Raw genomic sequence first — 20243 nt, 5'->3', positions numbered from 1 at the left:
ATTAAACGTGTCTATATATTTTATAAGGAAATTATGAATAACACTTCGGAAATGCATTTTATCCCACTAGTGCCATCCCCAGTGAAAGATATTGGTGTTTTGGCGAAAACTAATTCGCTTCTGATTTCCTGGTCACGTGGCTCTGGGAACGTGGAACGATACCAGCTGATGCTAATGGATAAAGGGATTCTAGTTCATAGTATTGCCGTGGACACTACTTTCTACACTTTTCATGGACTGACACCTGGTCACCTCTATAATGTCACCATTGTTAGCGAGGCTGCAGGGCTGCAAAACTACAGATGGAAATCAGCCAGGACAAGTAAGTTTCCCTAGCTTTTCTGTACAGTAATAAGCTCAATTCAAGGAAATGTTTAATAAACAAGGTTTATTATTTGAATAGTGGTAGTATAGGACAAATTAAAATCCATAAATTATAAAGGACCTTAATATGTATCCATATTTCTACTTAGAGAAAGAGGGATTCCCTTTTATGCTAAACTTTAGGCTAGCCCTTGGCAGCGTTATGAAATAGCAGAATTAATCATGGATATAGTCTCAGCTTCTCTTTTTGTTTAAGGATTTTTACTTCTCTTAAACCAGCATTACTGCCTTTGTGACATCACTCACAATGAACCAGGATTACTGTTCTCAGTGCTATACAAACACCTACTCCTGTGAACCAGCCATTTTCCAAACCTTCTCTTCTATGAAGCATCTACTGAGACCCAATTCTATAGCTGTTCTCATAGGCTGACATAGCAAGAAAGCTAATCTGTGCTATGCTAAATCTTAATGAATCGTGTATATACACACATACTCATTCGTTCTTTTAATCAGTATTTGTAAGGTGCAAACAATATACTCAACATTGTAGATACAACAGTGTCCAAGAAAGACAATGTCTTTGCCTTCATGGAGCTTCCATCCAAGTGGATTCTAATGCTTCTAGTCAGTCTACTGTATTAATAAATCCCCTCCTTTGGGAAGCTATGTAAGTTTAAGAGAAACTCTAAAATATGTAGTGCCTTAGACATTATTCTAGGGAGAGAGTTCCTGAAACTATAGGAGGTTGGTAGGAAAGATATTTGAAGACATCTATATATTTACATATTTTTATATAACACTTAAAAATATGTATATATATATAGTAGCAAAAAGTACCATATATCTTATTATTTATGTATATCAAGAGCAATTACATTTCTAATTGGCCTGTGCAAAAACAGTGTGCTATATCCATTATTTTAGTGAAACATGATTAATTTATATTGTACCATTAGTGAGGCTCAAAATTATAGCATAGGCAAAAGTTAGAAAAAATATTCACCAAAGTGTCTCTTCTTTGTAATCATTTCCTTTGATGAAATAATAGCACAACTCTTAAGCTTTAGCTTTATCATGATTTAATATGAAAAAGAAAGTACTTGCACAAAAATTTACGATACCCAATCAATCAACCAGTCTATTTATTATGTACTTGTTGTTATTAAATACATGAAAAAAGATGGGTAGAAATTAGGCAGATGACTGACTTCTTTCAGGAGTCCACTTAAAGAATTTCAGAACTGGAAAAGACCATTTTAAGTTTTTTTGACCCAAGCCATCATTAAGCTAAGGGCCCCTAGGCTTAGTGATATAGAGCTGTCCAGGGTTGCCCAGCCAAACTATGGCCAAATTTGAGCCAGAATCTAGGCTCCTGACTGCCATGTTTGTGCTCTCTCCACTAGCCAGACAACCTTTCTTTGGTTTTGTAGTATTTTTTTTAACGTCGTGAAGTCATTTTCTTCAGAGCAGAGACTGTGGCTTATAGAGATTAAAATACAGGTCAGAATGTGGCCATAAGACTGATATGACATCCTGAATTAAAATCTCTTTCCTGTTCTTCCTAATTAGCCCCCATGGAAGTCTCAAATCTGAAGGTGACGAATGAAGGCACTATGACTTCTCTAAAAGTCAAGTGGCAAAGGCCTTCCGGAAATGTGGATTTCTACAACATTACCCTGTCTTACCAAGGGACCATCAAACAATCCAGAACATTAGCATCCCAGATTACTGAAAGTCAATTTAAAGACTTGGCCCCTGGACGACTTTATCAAGTCACCGTCAGCTGTGTGTCTGGTGAATTATCTGCTCACAGGACAGCAGTGGGCAGAACGGGTGAGTCTAAGGCTCCACAAATTCCTTAGTTGCTCAAATCACTCTCTGATCCATCTTAGAATGGGATAAAATAGTTCAGTTCAGTCGCTCAGTCATGAGCACTCCAGGCCTCCCTGTCCATCACCAATTCCCGGAGTCTACTCAAACTCATGTCCATTGAGTCGGTGATGCCATACAACCATCTCATCCTCTGTTGTCCCCTTCTCCTCTCACCTTCAATCTTTCCCAGCATCAGAGTCTTTTCAAATGAGTCAGCTCTTCGCGTCAGGTGGCCAAAATATTGGAATTTCAATTTCAACATCAGTCCTTCCAATGGACATTCAGGACTGATTTCCTTTGGGATAGACTGGTTGGATCTCCTTGTAGCCCAAGGGACTCTCAAGAGTCTTCTCCAACACCACAGTTCAAAAGCATCAATTCTTTAGCACTCAGCTTTCTTTATAGTCCAACTCTCACATCCATACATGACTACTGGAAAAACCATAGCCTTGACTAGACAGACCTTTGTTGGCAAAGTAATATCTCTGCTTTTCAGTATGCTGTCTAGGTTGGTCATAACTTTCCTTCCAAGGAGCAAGCGTTTTTTTAATTTCATGGCTGCAGTCACCATCTGTAGTGATTTTGGAGCCCCCAAAAATAAAGTCTGACACTGTTTCCCCATCTATTTGCCATGAAGTGATGGGACCAGATGCCATGATCTTAGTTTTCTGAATGTTGAGCTTTAAGCCAACTTTTTCACTCTCCTCTTTCACTTTCATCAAGAGGCTCTTTAGTTCTTCTTCAGTTTCTGCCATAAGGGTGGTGTCATCTGCATATCTGAGGTTATTGATATTTCTCCCGGCAATCTTGATTCAGCTTGTGCTTCCTCCAGCCCAGCGTTTCTCATGATGTACTCTGCATATAAGTTAAACAAGCATGGTGACAACATACAGCCTTGATGTACTCCTTTTCTTATTTGGAACCAGTCTGTTGTTCCATGTCCAGTTCTAACTGTTGCTTCCTGACCTGCATACAGATTTCTCAAAATAAGTTAGAAGGAAAAATTTTTCCCACCTTGGGAAGTATAGTCTACATAATTCCTACATAGACTGAGAGTGTCTGTGAGTGAGGACCCCCTGTGCAGAGTCAAGCAGAGGGTTGATTGCATTCATATGAGTTTTTTAAGCAAATGGATTTGGGTTCATTTCTGAACAATCTGTATTACTGGCTCTGCCCTGTGCTCTTTCATGTCACACTACTTAAGTAGCATAAATGAATTAGAACTGATACTAATCAATAAAATATTTCTGTTCAACTCTTATAATGAGGGCTTTGTTGTTGTTTATTGTTCAGTCACTCAGTTATGTCCAACTCTTTGTGACCCCATGCTTACCAGGTTTCCCTGTCCTTCGCTATATCCTGGAGCTTGCTCAAATTCACGTCCATTAAGCTGGTGATACCATTCAGCCATCTTGTCCTCTGTCGTCCCCTTCTCCTCCTGCCTTCAATCTTTCCCCGCATCAGGGTCTTAACCATGTTTCCCATAAATTATTTTATTATGCCACCAAACATTTATTCAGTGCCTTTCTTGTATAAATTATAGTATCATGCACTTTCAGAGTTATTAAGATGGTAGAGTTCAGCAAACTACATCCTTCAACCAAATATGGTCTGTGACCTTTTTTTGTGCAACCCCAAACTGAGTGGTCCTTACATTTTAAAGAGGCTTTAAAAAGAAAGAAAGAAAACAAAAGAAAAATAGAAATATATGGCCTGACAAATCTGAAATATCAATATTTACTTTGCTAACTCTTATTTTTAAAGAAGTTACATTTTAATCACATGAATGTAGAATATGCACACAATTTTAAAAAAATATTACATTTTAATGATGTAATTATATTGATGTTTCCATGGATCAGGCACTGACTGAACACTTTACAGCATTATTTCATTCAGTTTTCACCAAAATCACTAGAGGTCTTATTGTTATCACCAGTTTATAGATAATTCAGAGAGGTCAAATAACTTGTCCATAGTCATCCAACCAGTAAGTGGTGGGGTTTAAACCAGACTGTCTGATTCCAGGGTCCATTGTCTGTGTTGTTGGAGATGCCAGGTAAAAACCATAAATATGGTCAGAAAGAAATGAGAAGCTCTCTTTCAGAAGATCAGTAAAGATTTTGGGGAGGCAATAACCTTTAACTGGGACTTTTAAAATATGAAGCTCTTGCCAAGTTAAGAGGGAAAAGAGGGAAGGGCATTTGAGGTATGCTGCTGCTGCTGCTGCTGCTAAGTCACTTCAGTCGTGTCCAACTCTGTGTGACCCCATAGACGGCAGCCCACCAGGCTTCCCCGTCCCTGGGATTCTCCAGGCAAGAACACTGGAGTGGGTTGCCATTTCCTTCTCCAATGCGTGAAAGTGAAAAGTGAAAGTGAAGTTGTTCAGTCGTGTCCGACTCTTATCGACCCCTTGGACTGCAGCCTACCAGGCTCCTCCGTTCATGGGATTTTCCAGGCAAGAGTGCTGGAGTGGGGTGCCATTGCCTTCTCCTTTTGAGGTATAGGGAATAATAAAAACAAAGACACAGTGGCAGAGGAGCCCAGGCGATCTAAGGTCTAAGGATGAGAAACTGGAGGCCAGCGTTCAAGAGTGGGGAATGAGGGAGGAGCCCTGCATGGAGACTTCAGAATGAAGACTGTCAAGATCTGGGCTCTGATTTAGGAGAGCTACAAACTCTGCATCAAAGACTTGATATTTTATTCTGGTTATCTATATTTATCCAAGGTTAATGGAGAAACTTGAATGTTTTGAGCAAAGGAATAATAAGATCAGAGTTATATTGCTAGAAGATTAATCTTTTCAATTGGAAAAGAAAGAAAAGTTTTGTGACCACTGTCTTCCAAAAGATACCACATCCATCAATGTCACTGTCATTAGAAGCAACATCAATATTGTCTCTAGGGCTGTTGTATAATTAAAAAAAAAAAAACAGAGCATTTGTATCACCAGGTTATTAATAGTGTTACAAAAGATCGCATTACTGATATATTGCTAAAATGATTTTAGCAAACATTTCTCACATGTCAGATGGCTCCAAATTACTCATTTGCAATTCACAAACATCAGGAGGAGATAGAAATGTTTTGAATTGCTAGTATTAGATTTCTTATCTACTGTTGCCCATGAAAAGTGAACAAGTATCCTTACCTTTGGATTTTAGTATCTCCTTGTGACATCATTTCACTATTTAGTTCCACAGAAAGTTGGGGACCTGGAGGCAAATAGCAATGGTTCTACGAAGTCCCTGGTAGTAAGCTGGTCGCCCCCTGCTGGAGACTGGGAGCAGTATCGTATCCTGCTCTGGAATGATTCTTCGGTGCTACTCAACATCACCGTGGGAAAGGAGGAAACACACTATGTCATAGATGACGTGGGGCTTATACCGGGAAGACGGTATGAGATAGAAGTCACTGTGGAGAGTGGAAATCTGAAGAATTCTACGCGTTGCCAAGGCAGGACAGGTAAGCAAATATTATGGTGTTAATGACTGACAGAACCTTAATTTGGACCTTCGTCCAAGTAACTCAGGTAACCATCAATATCTTACCCCAGCATTCCCTAGATTTGAGACATTTTAGGCTGGTAGACTGAAATAGGTTGGTAATGTTTAATTTTGTCAAATTAGAACAATAGAAATCACTTCCGCTAGTAAGTCCATTGTTGTATAAAAGAAAGACCTTTTTTAACATCAAAAGAATAAGGAAACAATCTGGGTGAATCCTCCCCACAAAGTAGATATTTGATAACTATTTCTTGGTAGTTAGTATTAAGAGAACCACTGGCTTGACCCACTGCTGACTAATGGGGGAGTTTCAGGTACCCCAGAAGAGTTGTTAAAGCAATGAGGGATATATTCAGATTTTAGGGCAGAGGAGAGTTTCTGAGACATGGATTTCGGTGTTCTTGCTGTCACCATTACACTGTAATTCCATGGGCAAGTCACAACCTCTCTGAGTCCATTTCCTCAATTCTCAAATAAGAAAGTTGACCTCTAAGCTCAACATTTCTATGCAAATCCCTGTGACATGGAATATGCCACACATAGAGTGAAATTCAAATATATTCTCTCCTAGTCTTGCCTGATAATAAGGAAATAACTACACTGATGCAGTGTTCTTAGAAGAATGTCAAAGAAAAGGACCAAGACATGTCTTTAGCTTGCCAACTGTGTCTTCCAGTCATCTCTTCATTTTCCAACTGTTAATATCTCCTGGATGATGATCGAAAATAAATGACCCAGTAATTTCCAAGAGTACTCTTTTGAATCCTTATTTCTGGTTATGTTACACAAACAATGTTTTTTGTGATTAGCTTTCTTTTTTTTGCTAAATGCTTATAAGTATTCAGAAAAGAAATGTTCGACTAGAACACTTCTGTGGATGGAAGGGAGCAGGTCTCTAAAGAATACTCAAATGTATCCGAGTAAATCAATGACCCAGACATTGCTGTTGTTCAGTTGCTGAGGCGTGTCTGACTCTTTTCTACCCCACGGACTGCAGCACACCACGCACTGTCCTTCACCATCTCCCAGAGCTTGCTCAGACTCATGTCCATTGAGTCAGTGATGCCATCCAATCGTCTCATCCTCTGTTGTCCCCTTCTCCTCCTGCCCTCAATCTTTCCCAGCATCAGGGTCTTTTCTAATGAGTCGGTTCTTCATATCAGATGGCCAAACTATTGGAGCTTTAGCACCAGTCCCTCCAATGAATATTCAGGATTGATTTCCTTTAGGATTGACTGGTTTGATCTCCTTGCAGTTTAAGGGACTCTCAAGAGTCTCCTCCAGCATCCAAATGACCCAAATGTCTACTGCTTTTTCCTCAGTCCCCCTGGCTGTCCTTCACCTCCGTGTCAAACATGCCAATGAAACCTCGCTGAGCGTCATGTGGCAGACCCCTGCAGCAGAATGGGAGAGATACATCGTCTCACTCATCGACAGAGACCTCTTATTCATCCATAAGTTGCTTCCCAGAGATGCCAGAGAATTCACTTTTACTAACCTGGTGCCTGGACGAAAATACATAGCTACAGTCACCAGTATTAGTGGAGACCTCAAAAATTCATCTTTAACAAAAGGAAGAACAGGTAATATTTTAAAATAAATTTTAGACTTTAAAAGTATCCTGTCTGCTGAATTATGTAGCATTCATCTTATAAATGTTCATTAAGAGCCTATTCAGTACTGGGCATACTGGGCATTGTGTGTGTGTGTATATATATATACATATATATACACATACATTCATGTTTCATGTTTTCCATATATTTGCTCTCTGGGCTATAGTCTGGATAATTTCCTCAGATCTTACTTTTAGTTTATTAATTCTTTTTTTCATTTTATCTGATCTGTTTGAAAGTCCACCCACTGAGTTTTAAATTTCAATTGTTATGTTCTTCACTTTTAAATATTTTCTTTGGTTGTCTTTCAAATCTGTTTTGTATTCTGTTGCTCTTTCCATTATCCCCCCTCTATTTCTTTAAGTAAATTAATGGCTTTTATTTTCAATCTATGTCTGATTAGTGCAATATCTGAAATCATCAGTTCAGTCCTGTTGTTTATTGAGTTGCCTGCCTTTGCCCATGGTGTTTACTTCTTCAAATGTTTGGGATAATTTACTTTAAACTCATATATCTTGGATTTTTATTTTGTGGGAATTTTTTTGAGATAGGTTTCAGAAGGAATTTTCTTTTCTTGAGATTCTTTCAGGTGCACAGGATTTTTAGCAACTCAGACATTTAATCATAATTATCAGCCTGAGGTTTTTGATCACCCAGGTTTTATGAAGTTGGGTTGCAAACTCACTGAAAATGTGATGAATTCTCAGTGGAAGTTTTTTTTCTCCCAATAGTAAGGAGGCTGAAGTATATGGGGAACAGGAAGGAAATATTTATTTCACTTACATTTAGAATGCAAGCTTTCAGGATTCAGTATTATGCAGAGTCACCTATGAGGTTCCTCACCCTGGAAAAGTCCTATTCATAGTTCCAGCAAAGCTATAAAATCAAAGCTTAGATTTATATTTGAAAGGTGCCCTCATGATGAAAGTCTGCTTCAGCTATCCAGTTACCTCTCTCACCTTATTATGGGTTTCTGAGAATTCATTACATCCTTGACAGCTCATTCATATATTTACATTTTTATGTTTTATCCAGCATGTGCATTTGTGCTTATTGAGGGCATTTTCATGGTTTGTGCCAGAAATGAAAGTGTTTTTGTAGTGATTTCCCTTGCTGTGCAAGAGCTTTTAAGTTTAATCACGTCTCATTTGTTTTTACTATTATTTCTCTTGCATTTAGGGGACAAATCAAGAAAAATATTATTACAATTTATGTCAAGAGTGTTCTGCCTATGTTCTCTTCTAGAAGTTTTATGATTTCCAATCTTACATTTAGGTCTTTAATCAATTTTGAGTTTATTTTTGTGTGTAGTGTGATGAAATGTTCTAATCTCATTTTTGTACATGTAGCTGTCTAGTTATCCCAGCACCACTTGTTGAAAAGAATATCTTTTCTTCATTGTATATTCTTGCCTCCTTTGCCATAGATTAAATAGCCATAAGTGTGTGGATTTAGTTCTGGGCTGTCTGTTCTGTTCTATTGATCTATGTGTTAGTATAATCTGAACTGTGGCTTGATATCTCCAGCTTTGTTCTTTTTTTCTCAAGATTGCTTTGATAATTCATGGTTTTTGTGATTCCATGTGAATTTTAGGATTTTTTTTTCTAGTTTGTAAAAAATGTCATGGATATTTTGGTAGTAATTGCTTTAAATCTATAGATTACTTTGGGTAGTATGGCCATTTTAAACATTATTAATTCTTCTAGTCCAAGAGCATGGGATGTCTTTCCATTTCTTTGTATGATCTTCAGTTTCCTTCATCAATGTTTTTATAGTTTTCAGACTTTATATTTCACCTCCTTGATTAAGTTTATTCTTTGATATTTTATCCTTTTTGATTTGTGGTTGTCATGGGATTCACATATACTGACCTATAATTATATCTACTTGGTTTAGACTGGTAGTCATTTAAGTTCTCATGCATTCTGAAAGACCTACATTTTTTACTTTCCTACCCCACATTTTGTGGGTTTGATACCATATTTTACATCTTTTGCTTATCCCTTAATTGTATATTGTTATTGTAGTCGCATTTACAATTTTTTGTCTTTTAATGTATGTACTGGTTTATTTAAGTGGTTGATCCTTCATTCTTATTATATATTTGCCTTTTCTAGTGGGAGTTTTTCATTTCCTATAGATTCTTACTTCTTTTCTATTTAGAGAAGACCCCTCAACTTTTCTTTTAGGGTATATGTAGTATTGATGAACTTTTAGTTTTTGCTTGTCTTTAGTTTTTGCTAATCTCTACTTGTATTTTAACTGATAATCTTGCTGGGTATTTTAACTGATAATCATCCAATCTTAGGTTGGATGTTTTTCCCTTTCAGCACTTTGAATGTATCATGCCACTGCCTTCCGGCCTGGAATATTTCTGCTCAGAAATCAGCTGACAGCCTTATAGGGATTCCATTGTGTATGCGTCTTTGTTTTTCTCTTGTTGCCTTTAGAATTTTCTCTTTAGCTTTTGCCACTTTAATTATGCTATATCTTGTGGCTTTATTTGGGTTCATCTTATTTGGGACCTTCTGTGCTTCCTGAACCTGCATATCTGTTTCTTTCTTCATGCTTGAGAAGTCTTCAGATGTAATTTCATCAAATACATTTTCAATCCTCTTTTCTCTCTCTTCACCTCTGGGACCCCTATAATGCAAGTATTGGAACACTTAATGTTATCCCAGACATCTTTTAAATTGCTTTCATTTTTTAAAATTTGTTTTTCTTTCTTTGTTCTGATTGAGTTAGTTTACATTATTCTGTCTTCTAGATCACTTATGTGTTCCACTAAGTCTGCTCCTCATTCCTGCTTAGTGTGTTTTTTTTTTTTTCTTTTATTTCAGCTATTGAGTTATTCATTTCTGGTTGGATCTATTTTCTGGTTCCTTGTTAAAATGTTCTCTGTTTAGATGAACTTTTTCCCTAATTCAGTTAACATTTTTATTACCAATGTTTTTAATTCTTTGCCTGGTAAATTGTTGATTTCTGTTTCATTCATTTTGGGGGGGATTTACTTTTTCTTTTCAGTTGAGAGTAGTCCTCTGCTTTTCACTGTGCTCTCTGTCCTCTTGTTCTACCATCTTGATCTCCCCCTCTGGCTTGTCTTTTCCTTAATTTATTAGTGTGTCTTGCAAAACATGAGTTTTTAACTTTGGTGTCCAATTTGTCAATTTTTTATTTTATGAATATGCTTTTGGTGTCATATCTAAGAAGTCTTTGTCTGACACAAGGTCATCAAAATTTTCTCCTAGAAGTTTCATAGTTTTAGGTTATAAATTTAGGTGTATTATCAATTTTGAATTTTTGTATATATGTGAGATATGAGGCAAGGTTTCTTTCTTTGCACATGAATAGCCAGTAGTTCTAATCCTCTTTGTTGAAAAAGACTCTCCTTTCTTTACTGAATTGCCCTTGCATCTTTAAAAAAACATCAGTCTACATGGTTTATTTCTGGATCCTCAATTTTTTTCCATTAGTCTGTTTACTTTTTTTCCAACATCACACTGTCTTCATTACTGTAGCTTTCTAGAAGTCTTGAAATCAGATGATGTTAGTCTTTCAACTTTATTTTTGTTTTTCAAAATTATTTTGGCATATAATTTCTTTGCTTTCACATGTAATTTAGAATTAGAATTGAATCTTTCAATCCATGTACAGTAAACTATTTTACTTAATATGTTTATATTTTAATCAAAAAGTCAGTGATTTCTGAGAAAGGTTGTGCCAAGATTCTAATCCCTTTGCTTATCTCTCATAATTCTGGGAAGAGGCACAAAGGAAATGTTGATCAAGTGCCAACTTCAAGGTCTGTGTAAAAAGATTTGTTAATGGACAGGTTAAAAATCACAATGGTTGTTAATTAGGTAAGGGACACAGGCTCACAGGTGAGACAGATCAGGCCTTGGACCCCAGAATGACTCTTTCCTATCACTGTTGTATAGGCCAATTACATTTTTTGATAATTGATTCAGTTGTTATCATTATTATTATTATTATTTGATACTATATCTTATATTGTTGTAGCATTTTCATGTATAATAGGGCTTCCCTTGTGGCTCAGCTGGGAAAGAATCTACCTGTAATGCGAGAGACCTGCATTCAATCCCTCGGTTGCAAAGATCCCCTGGAGAAGGGAAAGGCTACCCACTCCAGTATTCTGGCCTGGAGAATTCTGGACTGTACGGTCCATGGGGTTGCAGAGTCAGATATGACTGAGCGACTTTCACTCACTCAAACATGTATAATAAGAATGGGCCTCTTGAGAATGTGCCAGTAAAGAATTACCAGTTTCCTACACTATAATCTAATCATCAGATTGAAGGGATTTCCCAGTACCACCCCATAACAACCATCCAGTAAATAATGTGACTTTCAGTTCTCATTGAGTAGGGACAGGTGAAATCCCATTAGGTAAGCAATTTTCAAAAATAGCACCCTTTATTATTTAAAATTTAAAATAAAAAATACTTAATAGGCATACATCTTATCCTTGGATATGAAATAATTTTGATTTTCCACATAAGCAGCTTTTTCAGAATGGTGGAGTCTCTCTAGGGGACTAGTTCTCCATATGTCACAGGATATAAAGCTGACTGTCTATATCAAAGTATATGTATATATTTTAGCATTTTCAAAACTGCCTCCATTTTTTACTCCTTTTTGTCACACTTCCTTAGGGTAATGAAGTGTCATCTGTTTTTTCTTCCCTCTCTGCTCTGTTTCAGTGCCTGCCCAAGTGACTGGTTTGCGTGTGGCCAACCAAGGGACAACAAACAGTCTGTTTACTAACTGGACCCAGGCCTTGGGAGACATAGAATTCTACCAAGTCTTACTGATCCATGAAAATGTGGTCATCAAAAATGAAAGTGTCTCCAGTGAGACTAGCGGATACAGCTTCCACTCCCTCAAATCAGGCAGCCTCTACTCCGTGGTGGTAACAACAGTAAGCGGAGGGATCTCTTCCCGACAAGTGGTGGTGGAGGGAAGGACAGGTAAGAAGAGTGTGACCTACAGATACCTGAGCACATGGTACCTCCAGAGTATATCCTAGAAGCCTTAAAACATCCTAAAGACAGACCCAACTCAGACCTTCCTAAAAGCCAAGTTTCAATGCTATTTAGATGGTACATAGTGATCTCCCAGGAATGGAAATTGGAGGATGAGTGAGAGAGGAGAGAATGAATACTAAATTTTCTAAAATCTCCAATACTTGTGTCAGAACTCCTAGAAAACCTTAATGATGACACAACAGTCATTTGCTGCCTAAGTTTATTCCTTCATCCAGCTGATTTTCTTTGAAATTTTTATGTCAGATTAAGGTAAGCAAGTCATAAACTTTAAAAAAAAAACAACCATATCTTCCATTCTTTTTCTTATTCTTAGTTTTAAGACAGAAAAAACAATGATCTCCAACTTCTATGGTTGAAAGTTAATAAAATTCCCTAATCCCATATATTTTCATGGGCAACATTAAACAGTGTTTAATACTGTATGCCCAGAGAAGGCAATGGCACCCCACTCCAGTACTCTTGCCTGGAAAATCCCATGGATGGAGGAGCCTGGTGGGCTGCAGTCCATGGGGTCGTGAAGAGTCGGACACGACTGAGCGACTTCACTTTCACTTTTCACTTGCATGCATTGGAGAAGGAAATGGCAATCCACTCCAGTGTTCTTGCCTGGAGAGTCCCAGGGACGGGGAGCCTGGTGGGCTGCCATCTATGGGGTCACACAGAGTCGGACAGGACTGAAGTAACTTAGCAGCAGCAGCAGCAGCAGTAATACTGTATGCCACCTACAGTAAAGAGTGTTCCTTGACCTTAAAGAGCTCATAGTCAAATAGGGCAGAGAGCTAAGTAAGCAAATAAATATCTTATGGCAATATGTGTCAGACAGAGGTGTAGCACCAAAGAAAGGAATATAATTTTCTACACAACACAAAGAAAGAATGTAAATACAATATAAAATGTATGTTCTAGTTTCTTAGAAAGGAAAACAGTTAAATAAATCCAATAGAAGCTTTAATAATTATTAGTGACCTCAGATCAGGTCAGTGACTTTGCCTATTTAATTTCATATGATTATAAGAAGTTGGATGTCAGGCTCATCCCTCTATATTCCCAATGCTCAGATTCTGAGTATCAGCAGCCTATATCCACAGTTATGTCCTTTTCTAAAATCATGAATCTCATCTGTTTATTGAATCCAAGGACCATTAACTTCATTAACTCTCCCAAAAGATCAACTAAGTTGCTGAAAAGATATTTCTTGTCTAGGTAGAAACTCACTGATGTCTGCTCATTTCTGTCATTCTGTGGCAACTGTGGCCAAAGATGCTGTTCTTCCTGATATCTTCGTTCTTCTCCTTTAGTGATTCTTGGCACTATCCATCAGTGTAGCATAATTGGATTGGGGGACCCAAAAGATTAGTTTGGGATCAAGAGGCCTAGATTCTGGCCCTAAGTCTCCATTAACTTATCTCTCTAAGCTTCATTTTCTCTTCCATCCCCAGTAATTCATGCCAACACCAGGTATCAGAGTGGGGAAGGAGAAATAAGTTGAGGAGAAGAGTTGAGAAGGAATTTGCATCCATTTCCCATTGAGTTGCAGTCGCATTAGTCAGATTACGCTGACTTATTTCCTGCTTATACAACTGTACAATGTAGGTGTTCCTGATTGGACAACTCTTTTGGTTGGTTCTTCTCCAAGCAGTAATTTAGGGACCCAGGGTCCTACCATCTGTGATTCTTCCTTCCTCTAGATCCTCGGAGGTCTCTTCATTTCTCCAGAGGATGGAGGTTATAGGGAGGAGAAAGACTACCAAAGCTGGAAGTAAACACATCACTTCCACCCACATTCCTTTAACGGGAACATTTGTATGACTACACTGCACTGCAGGGAGTGGCTGGGCAATCTAGTCTAGCTGTGTGTCCAAGAGGAAAAGGAAATGGTTTGGTGAGCAAGTAGTCAGACTCTGCTACATAGGTTAATTCCATCTTAAAATACCCCAAGAGCTACCCAGCTTATTGTGCTATACTAAAATAGTTTGGTGTCTGAGATCACTTGATAAACAGGACTTGTAATTATTTTATACTGTATTTTAGTGGCAACAGAGGTATCAGTATTTGGCCAACATTATATAATAGAAGTATGCAAAAAATAGACAAGAAATTCTTTGAAAAATGATTGTAAAGTTTTGAGCAGAGGACAAGATATGAATAAATATAAGCATCAGTTATTTTATTCAAACACATTGAGTGCAGACATTATAATGAAAAAGGAGAAAAATGGAATATTACTATGGAAACACAATAATGAGAATTTTGAAAGGTGCTTTGGTTAGTATATTTTGAACATGGTAGATTGTAAAAATAATTCAGTGACTAAAGCCTTGATAATCATTACCATCTACTCAAATTGCTGAAGTATTAGTCAAGGTTGAAATAATTCATTTATACTTCTACAAATTTTAAACATATATATATAAAAGCTCCCAGCTTAGATAATGTGGCAAAATATTTAAAATTTAAAATATTAAATGTATTTAACAAATCTAGTTATAACCTGAAAAAATGCTAATTCTAAAGAAAAATAAATTTTATATCTGTCTTTAATTTTTTATATGTCTTCTTAAACATGAATTTATATTTTGGTAATATTTTTGATAATTATATCTTTTCTAATAAAATGTTAGTAGTTGCAAATTTTTCCAGCAGTTTTGAAAAACAAGCATAGTTATTTTGAGAGCTACCAAGGGATGTGAAAAAGAAGGAAGGGAAGAAGGAGGGAAGTCATCAATACACAAATAATATGGCTAAAAGTTCAATTTATATCTAGGAAATGTCCATATACATGGAACAGCATCAGCAGAATTATTCAATAGAATGCTGTTTATATCTTCAGTGATAGATAAGTGCTTATATAGATGTAAAAAATACTGGGGCTTAAATCACAAAGTCAGAGCATATTAGATAAGAAGGATTCTCCTAGGTCATCTAGCCAAATCCCAACAATTATATGTGATGTACAGATTTTATGAAATTATATGAAAATATTTACCTGAAGTCAGTCAACCAATGATGAAAACTGCAGTGGAGTTCATATATACTATAATATTTTATTCTGATACTCACTACTGACAGTACTATTTGTTGTGCACTTATTTCTAATACAGGGAATAACTATTATTCAGCATCACAATGATTAATTTCCAGACTGTACTAGTAGCTGGGGAACTCCTGGAAGGCATCCGCATCTTTCCTATTTTTGTACGATTATGGTGGACACCAGAGAAGTCATTATCTCCATGACAGGTCTTTGGGCCCGCAAGTCTGGTCTCCAGACTAGTTGCTTACGGAATAGATGTTTAAGTTTATTTCTCACCACTAGAGGGCAGAAAATGCTTTGCAAAGAGAAATACACCCCTTTCACTTGTGTTCATGATTAGACACCCCAGAAATAAATAACTTAATCACAAGAAGATCGAAGCTATCCAATGTCTGAGACTTTTAGAAAAGCCATTGTATCTTGAGTACCTTTCCCCTCAAGCTTCTTTTCTTTATCAATGGGTTTGGATTCAAGCTCATACATTTAAGATGTTAATGTTTGTTCCCTGTCCTACAAAGGAAACCTCCTGACACACTCACATATAAATGCCTCCACTTAAAATACTCTGCAAACAGTCACACCATGAAAATTCAATAGCAGTATCCTTATATTAATGAGGCATCCAAAATACTTCTTGCGTTTTCATTTTGGTTAGCCTTCTGAGGTAAGAACTCTGAGCTTCCCAAAGCTAACGTGAAATCCTTACACTTCCTTGACACTTCCTAGGTAATCAGATCTTCTGAGTCCATGCCGTTTGTGCTGACTGCAGTAAATGATTCACAATTTGACTGTACTTTTCTTTTTAAATATTCTCCCCCTCTTTAAAATCCCAGTCCCTTCCAGTGTGAGTGGAGTAACGGTAAACAACTCTGGCCGCAGTGACTACCTCAGCATATCCTGGCTGCCGGCTCCCGGAGACGTGGATAGCTATGTGGTGACACTCTCCCATGACGGCAGGGTGGTTCAGTCCCTTGTGATCGCCAAGTCTGTCGGTGAATGTTCCTTCAGCTCCCTCACCCCAGGCCGCCTCTACAACGTGACCATAACTACGAGGAGTGGCAAATATGAAAGTCATTCCTTCAGCCAAGAGCGGACAGGTGAGGCTTTCATGAGATACAGACTCTCTTAGAACCAGCCGCCTACGTGGTTCAGGGCATCAGGCATGCATGTGTGTGTGCTACGTCGTTTCAGTCATGTCCAACTCTTTGTGAGTCCATTGACTGTAGCCCACCAGGCTCCTCTGTCCATGGGATTCTCCAGACAAGAATACTGGAGTGGGTTGCCATGCCCTCTTCCAGGGAATCTTCCCAACCCAGGGATTGAACCCACATCTCTTACGTCTCCTGCACTGGCAGATGGGTTCTTTACCACTAGCACCACCTGGGAAGCTCCTCAGAACATCATAGATCTGCAGCAATTCTGTAAGGACGGGATTAAAGACTGCTGAGATCACAACACTGTTGCACAGTCCTCATATTTTGACCCAACAAGTTCCTTATGTGAGCAGATGATACCTTCAGAATAAGATGAACACAATTTTTGTGGCTAGAGTTCATAGTATAGAAGGCAATGGCACCCCACTCCAGTATTCTTGCCTGGAGAATCCCATGGGCGGAGGAGCCTGGTGGGCTGCAGTCCATGGGGTCACAAAGAGTCGGACACTTACTGACTTCACTTTCACTTTTTACTTTCATGCATTGGAGAAGGAAATGGCAACCCATTCCAGTGTTTTTGCCTGGAGAATCCCAGGGATGGCGGAGTCTGGTGGGCTGCCATCTATGGGGTCGCACAGAGTTGGACACGACTAAAGCAACTTAGCAGCAGCAGCAGCAAGTACTTCTGTTTAGGGAGTACTTTTCGGTTGCTAGACCCTGGCTTTATATATGTTCACTAATTTAATCCTTATAAAGTCCTTATTGAGGTGGTTGTTATTATTCCCATCTTACAGGTTGTGATAAGTGTTGAACCAAAGTCCAAGGTAACTTGCCCAGTTATTTAACTTGTTAAACAGCCGGGGCATTTCACATCCTGGATTTTAAACTCAGTTCTGAATGACCCAAGAGCCTATAATGTTCTCTGTCCTGAAATTCTTCCTGAAATGTCTGTTGGTCAAGACCACTGTTCATCCTTTTTTAGTGAAGGTGAAAATTTGAAACTTTATAGTTCTGCGGCTAGAAGCAAAATCTTAGCAAAGGCATTGAAGCCCTGGTCTTCAATGTGCTATAAAGAACTAAATTTAGACAGCTACCATTTTCCCAATTTACTTATACCTCCTGGGACTTACATCTGTGAGTACTGCTTAAGGTGCTGTTAATGTTCTGTCAAATCTTTCCTGCTGAGCTATGGGTTGATATTTACATTTTAAAATGTCAGTTTTCCATGAGGATCTGGGACAACTAATATCATTTAATGCCCCAGCACAAGATCTGAAGCCTAGTAGTAGGCACTCAGTGAATGTTTGAAGAATGAATAATCAGAAATCACTTAGACTGGAGGTTTTTACCTAGTGTTTCATTAGGTAGACTTTTGGAAAGTAGTACCCCCAAAATTTTCTGTGAAGTTGTTGGGGACAGGGGAAGTATGTGCATTTCTTTGGAAAGAGAGTGGATGGCTTTTTATCAGAGTCTTACAATTTCTATAACCTCAAAAAGTTAAGAACCACCAATTCACATTGTTGCAGCATGCTAGCTGCTAGCATTGAAGGTGTCCATAGAGTGGTCTAATTCCATCTCATTTGAGATAAAGCCCCAGAAAGAAACTGTGGCTTCCTAAAGGTCACATGGCTGACCAGTACCCAAGCTCAACCATACTCAAGGGCTGTTTCCATTACATCATGTTCTTTCTGAAAGCACTAGTCAGAGATATAAAGAGATAGTCCTTACCCTCAAATGATTTAAAGTTTAATTATGCTGATAGCACAATACTGTCTTAGATCTGAAAAGCAGATTTCTATTTACAAAGCAGGCTCATGTCAGCATTTTATGTTGATTTAACTTGGAGCCTAAAAATTGCCAGAAATTAAAGGATATGTCATCCAGTCACTCACCCTTTTCTTTCCCTTGGTGTTAATTCATGACTGTTCCCTGTCCACATGACTTTCATATTGCAAGGTCTTGTGCTCAGATTGTTTTTAAATGCAAGAGAAGTGAGTCTTTATTCAAAGCACCCTTTTGATTCTTTACCAGCATGAACTTGGATTTGGCGCATGACTAATCAAGGCAGACCATTGCCCCTGACAAATCAGTTTAACTGGAGTGTCGTGTCTGAGTTGTTGCCTTGTTGATTTTGGCTGATTGTCTCAATGCCCTTTTCCTTTTCTAATGCTCTTCTTCTACATTTCTGGTCATAATGTCAGTATTTCTAATTCTGTACCACATCATCTCACCACGCATCAAGGCAACTCTCACAAATTACCCTCAGTTCCACCTGGAGAGCCCCTTTTTGACTTAGCATGGTATTCAGCCAAATTTTTCTCCCTGGAAGAGTTGCTTTGTCTTTAGTAAATTGCCCTGATCATCAACCTTTCTTAGCTCATACAATGGAGAAGGCAGTGGCACCCCACTCCAGTATTCTTGCCTGGAAAATCCCATGGATGGAGGAGCCTAGTGGGCTACAGTCCATGGGGTTGTGAAGAGTCAGACACGACTGAGCGACTTCACTTTCACTTTTCACTTTCACGCATTGGAGAAGGAAATGGCAACCCACTCCAGTGTTCTTGCCTGGAGAATCCCAGGGACGGGGTAGCCTGGTAGGCTGCCGTCTATGGGGTCACACACAGTCAGAGACGACTGAAGCGACTTAGCAGCAGCAGCAGCCCATACAAACAGTGTCACTCTGGAATGTATTCTCTGTAAGTCTGTGATGACTAAATTCTAGCAACATGCTGATTGGTTCCAGGTAAACATCTTGGGGAAAAAAGCATACCTGCTCTTGCTCCACATCTGGATTGTGATATATTCCAGTATAAAGCCCAGCACACATAAGCCAACAAAGGATAGTCTTGCACCTTGTCGATGTGAGAAGGATCATGAAAAATGTAGCTTAGATACCAAAATATTAAAGTTTCTGGATCATTTCACGCTTGGGGAAATGTGGGAGAGAAAACCTGGACATAGGCTTAGCATGTGATCAGAGCAGAAATCCCTTGACATACACCAAACACAGAGATTGCCGAGATCCAGAGAACACGGTGGCATTGAGATAGAGCTTAGCACCCTGGATCCGACTGAGTTCATATCTCGTCTCAGTTCTCCTTCTCATTAATATTTATAAAACCCAGTTATGCCAAATAGTAATTCATCTGGGACCTACTTTTGAATTAAAATACAGCCCCAAATTAAAAAATAGAATATCCGTGATATCATGCTCTAAGTAAGAATTGGCTTATTTTACAGTGCTCCTGTTAACAAGCATTCATGGATTGATTGATCAATTGAGAGGAAAACTATGGGTTCATAGAATTGTTTATTTATATAGTTATGGGGAACGTCAGGTGCACAAAATTGAATTAATCGTAATTCTTGGTTCAGGGTCCTATGTGTCAGTTGCCACTTTGCCAGTTTTGTGTTTTAGGCATTTAATTAATAATTTTTAATAATTCAATATGTACATCAGAAAGCACTATCCAGAACAAAAGCTAGGGACTTAATAATCTACATCAGATCATGAGATTCCCTCCTCACTAATCCATCCCACAATAGCCATCATCTTGACTCCTATTTTTCTCTCTTGCCTTCCTTGTTGCAATTTTATTATTTATATAATCCTAAAATTATATATTTTTTAAATTTTCAGTTGTTTTGATATAAAATAGGTATTTTCA

At 38.2% G+C, this 20243-nt stretch overlaps 1 protein-coding gene across 3 annotated transcripts in view; it reads left to right on the top strand.

Annotated features, from left to right (window-relative positions):
- The window catches only part of PTPRB (protein tyrosine phosphatase receptor type B), a 132850-nt gene that overhangs the window by 50142 nt on the left and 62465 nt on the right, over positions 1 to 20243 (top strand). For all 3 annotated transcript variants that reach the window (XM_005887723.2, XM_070370603.1, XM_070370604.1), the window contains 6 exons: positions 71 to 322; positions 1897 to 2160; positions 5395 to 5664; positions 7028 to 7288; positions 12043 to 12309; positions 16255 to 16518. In XM_005887723.2, coding sequence (XP_005887785.1) covers positions 71 to 322; positions 1897 to 2160; positions 5395 to 5664; positions 7028 to 7288; positions 12043 to 12309; positions 16255 to 16518 — 1578 coding nt within the window. The remainder of the gene's footprint in view (positions 1 to 70; positions 323 to 1896; positions 2161 to 5394; positions 5665 to 7027; positions 7289 to 12042; positions 12310 to 16254; positions 16519 to 20243) is intronic.

This window comes from Bos mutus, chromosome 5 (assembly GCF_027580195.1).
Source record: "Bos mutus isolate GX-2022 chromosome 5, NWIPB_WYAK_1.1, whole genome shotgun sequence".
In the NCBI taxonomy this organism is placed as follows: Eukaryota; Metazoa; Chordata; class Mammalia; order Artiodactyla; family Bovidae; genus Bos; species Bos mutus.
This window is presented reverse-complemented; position numbering and strand designations above follow the sequence as displayed.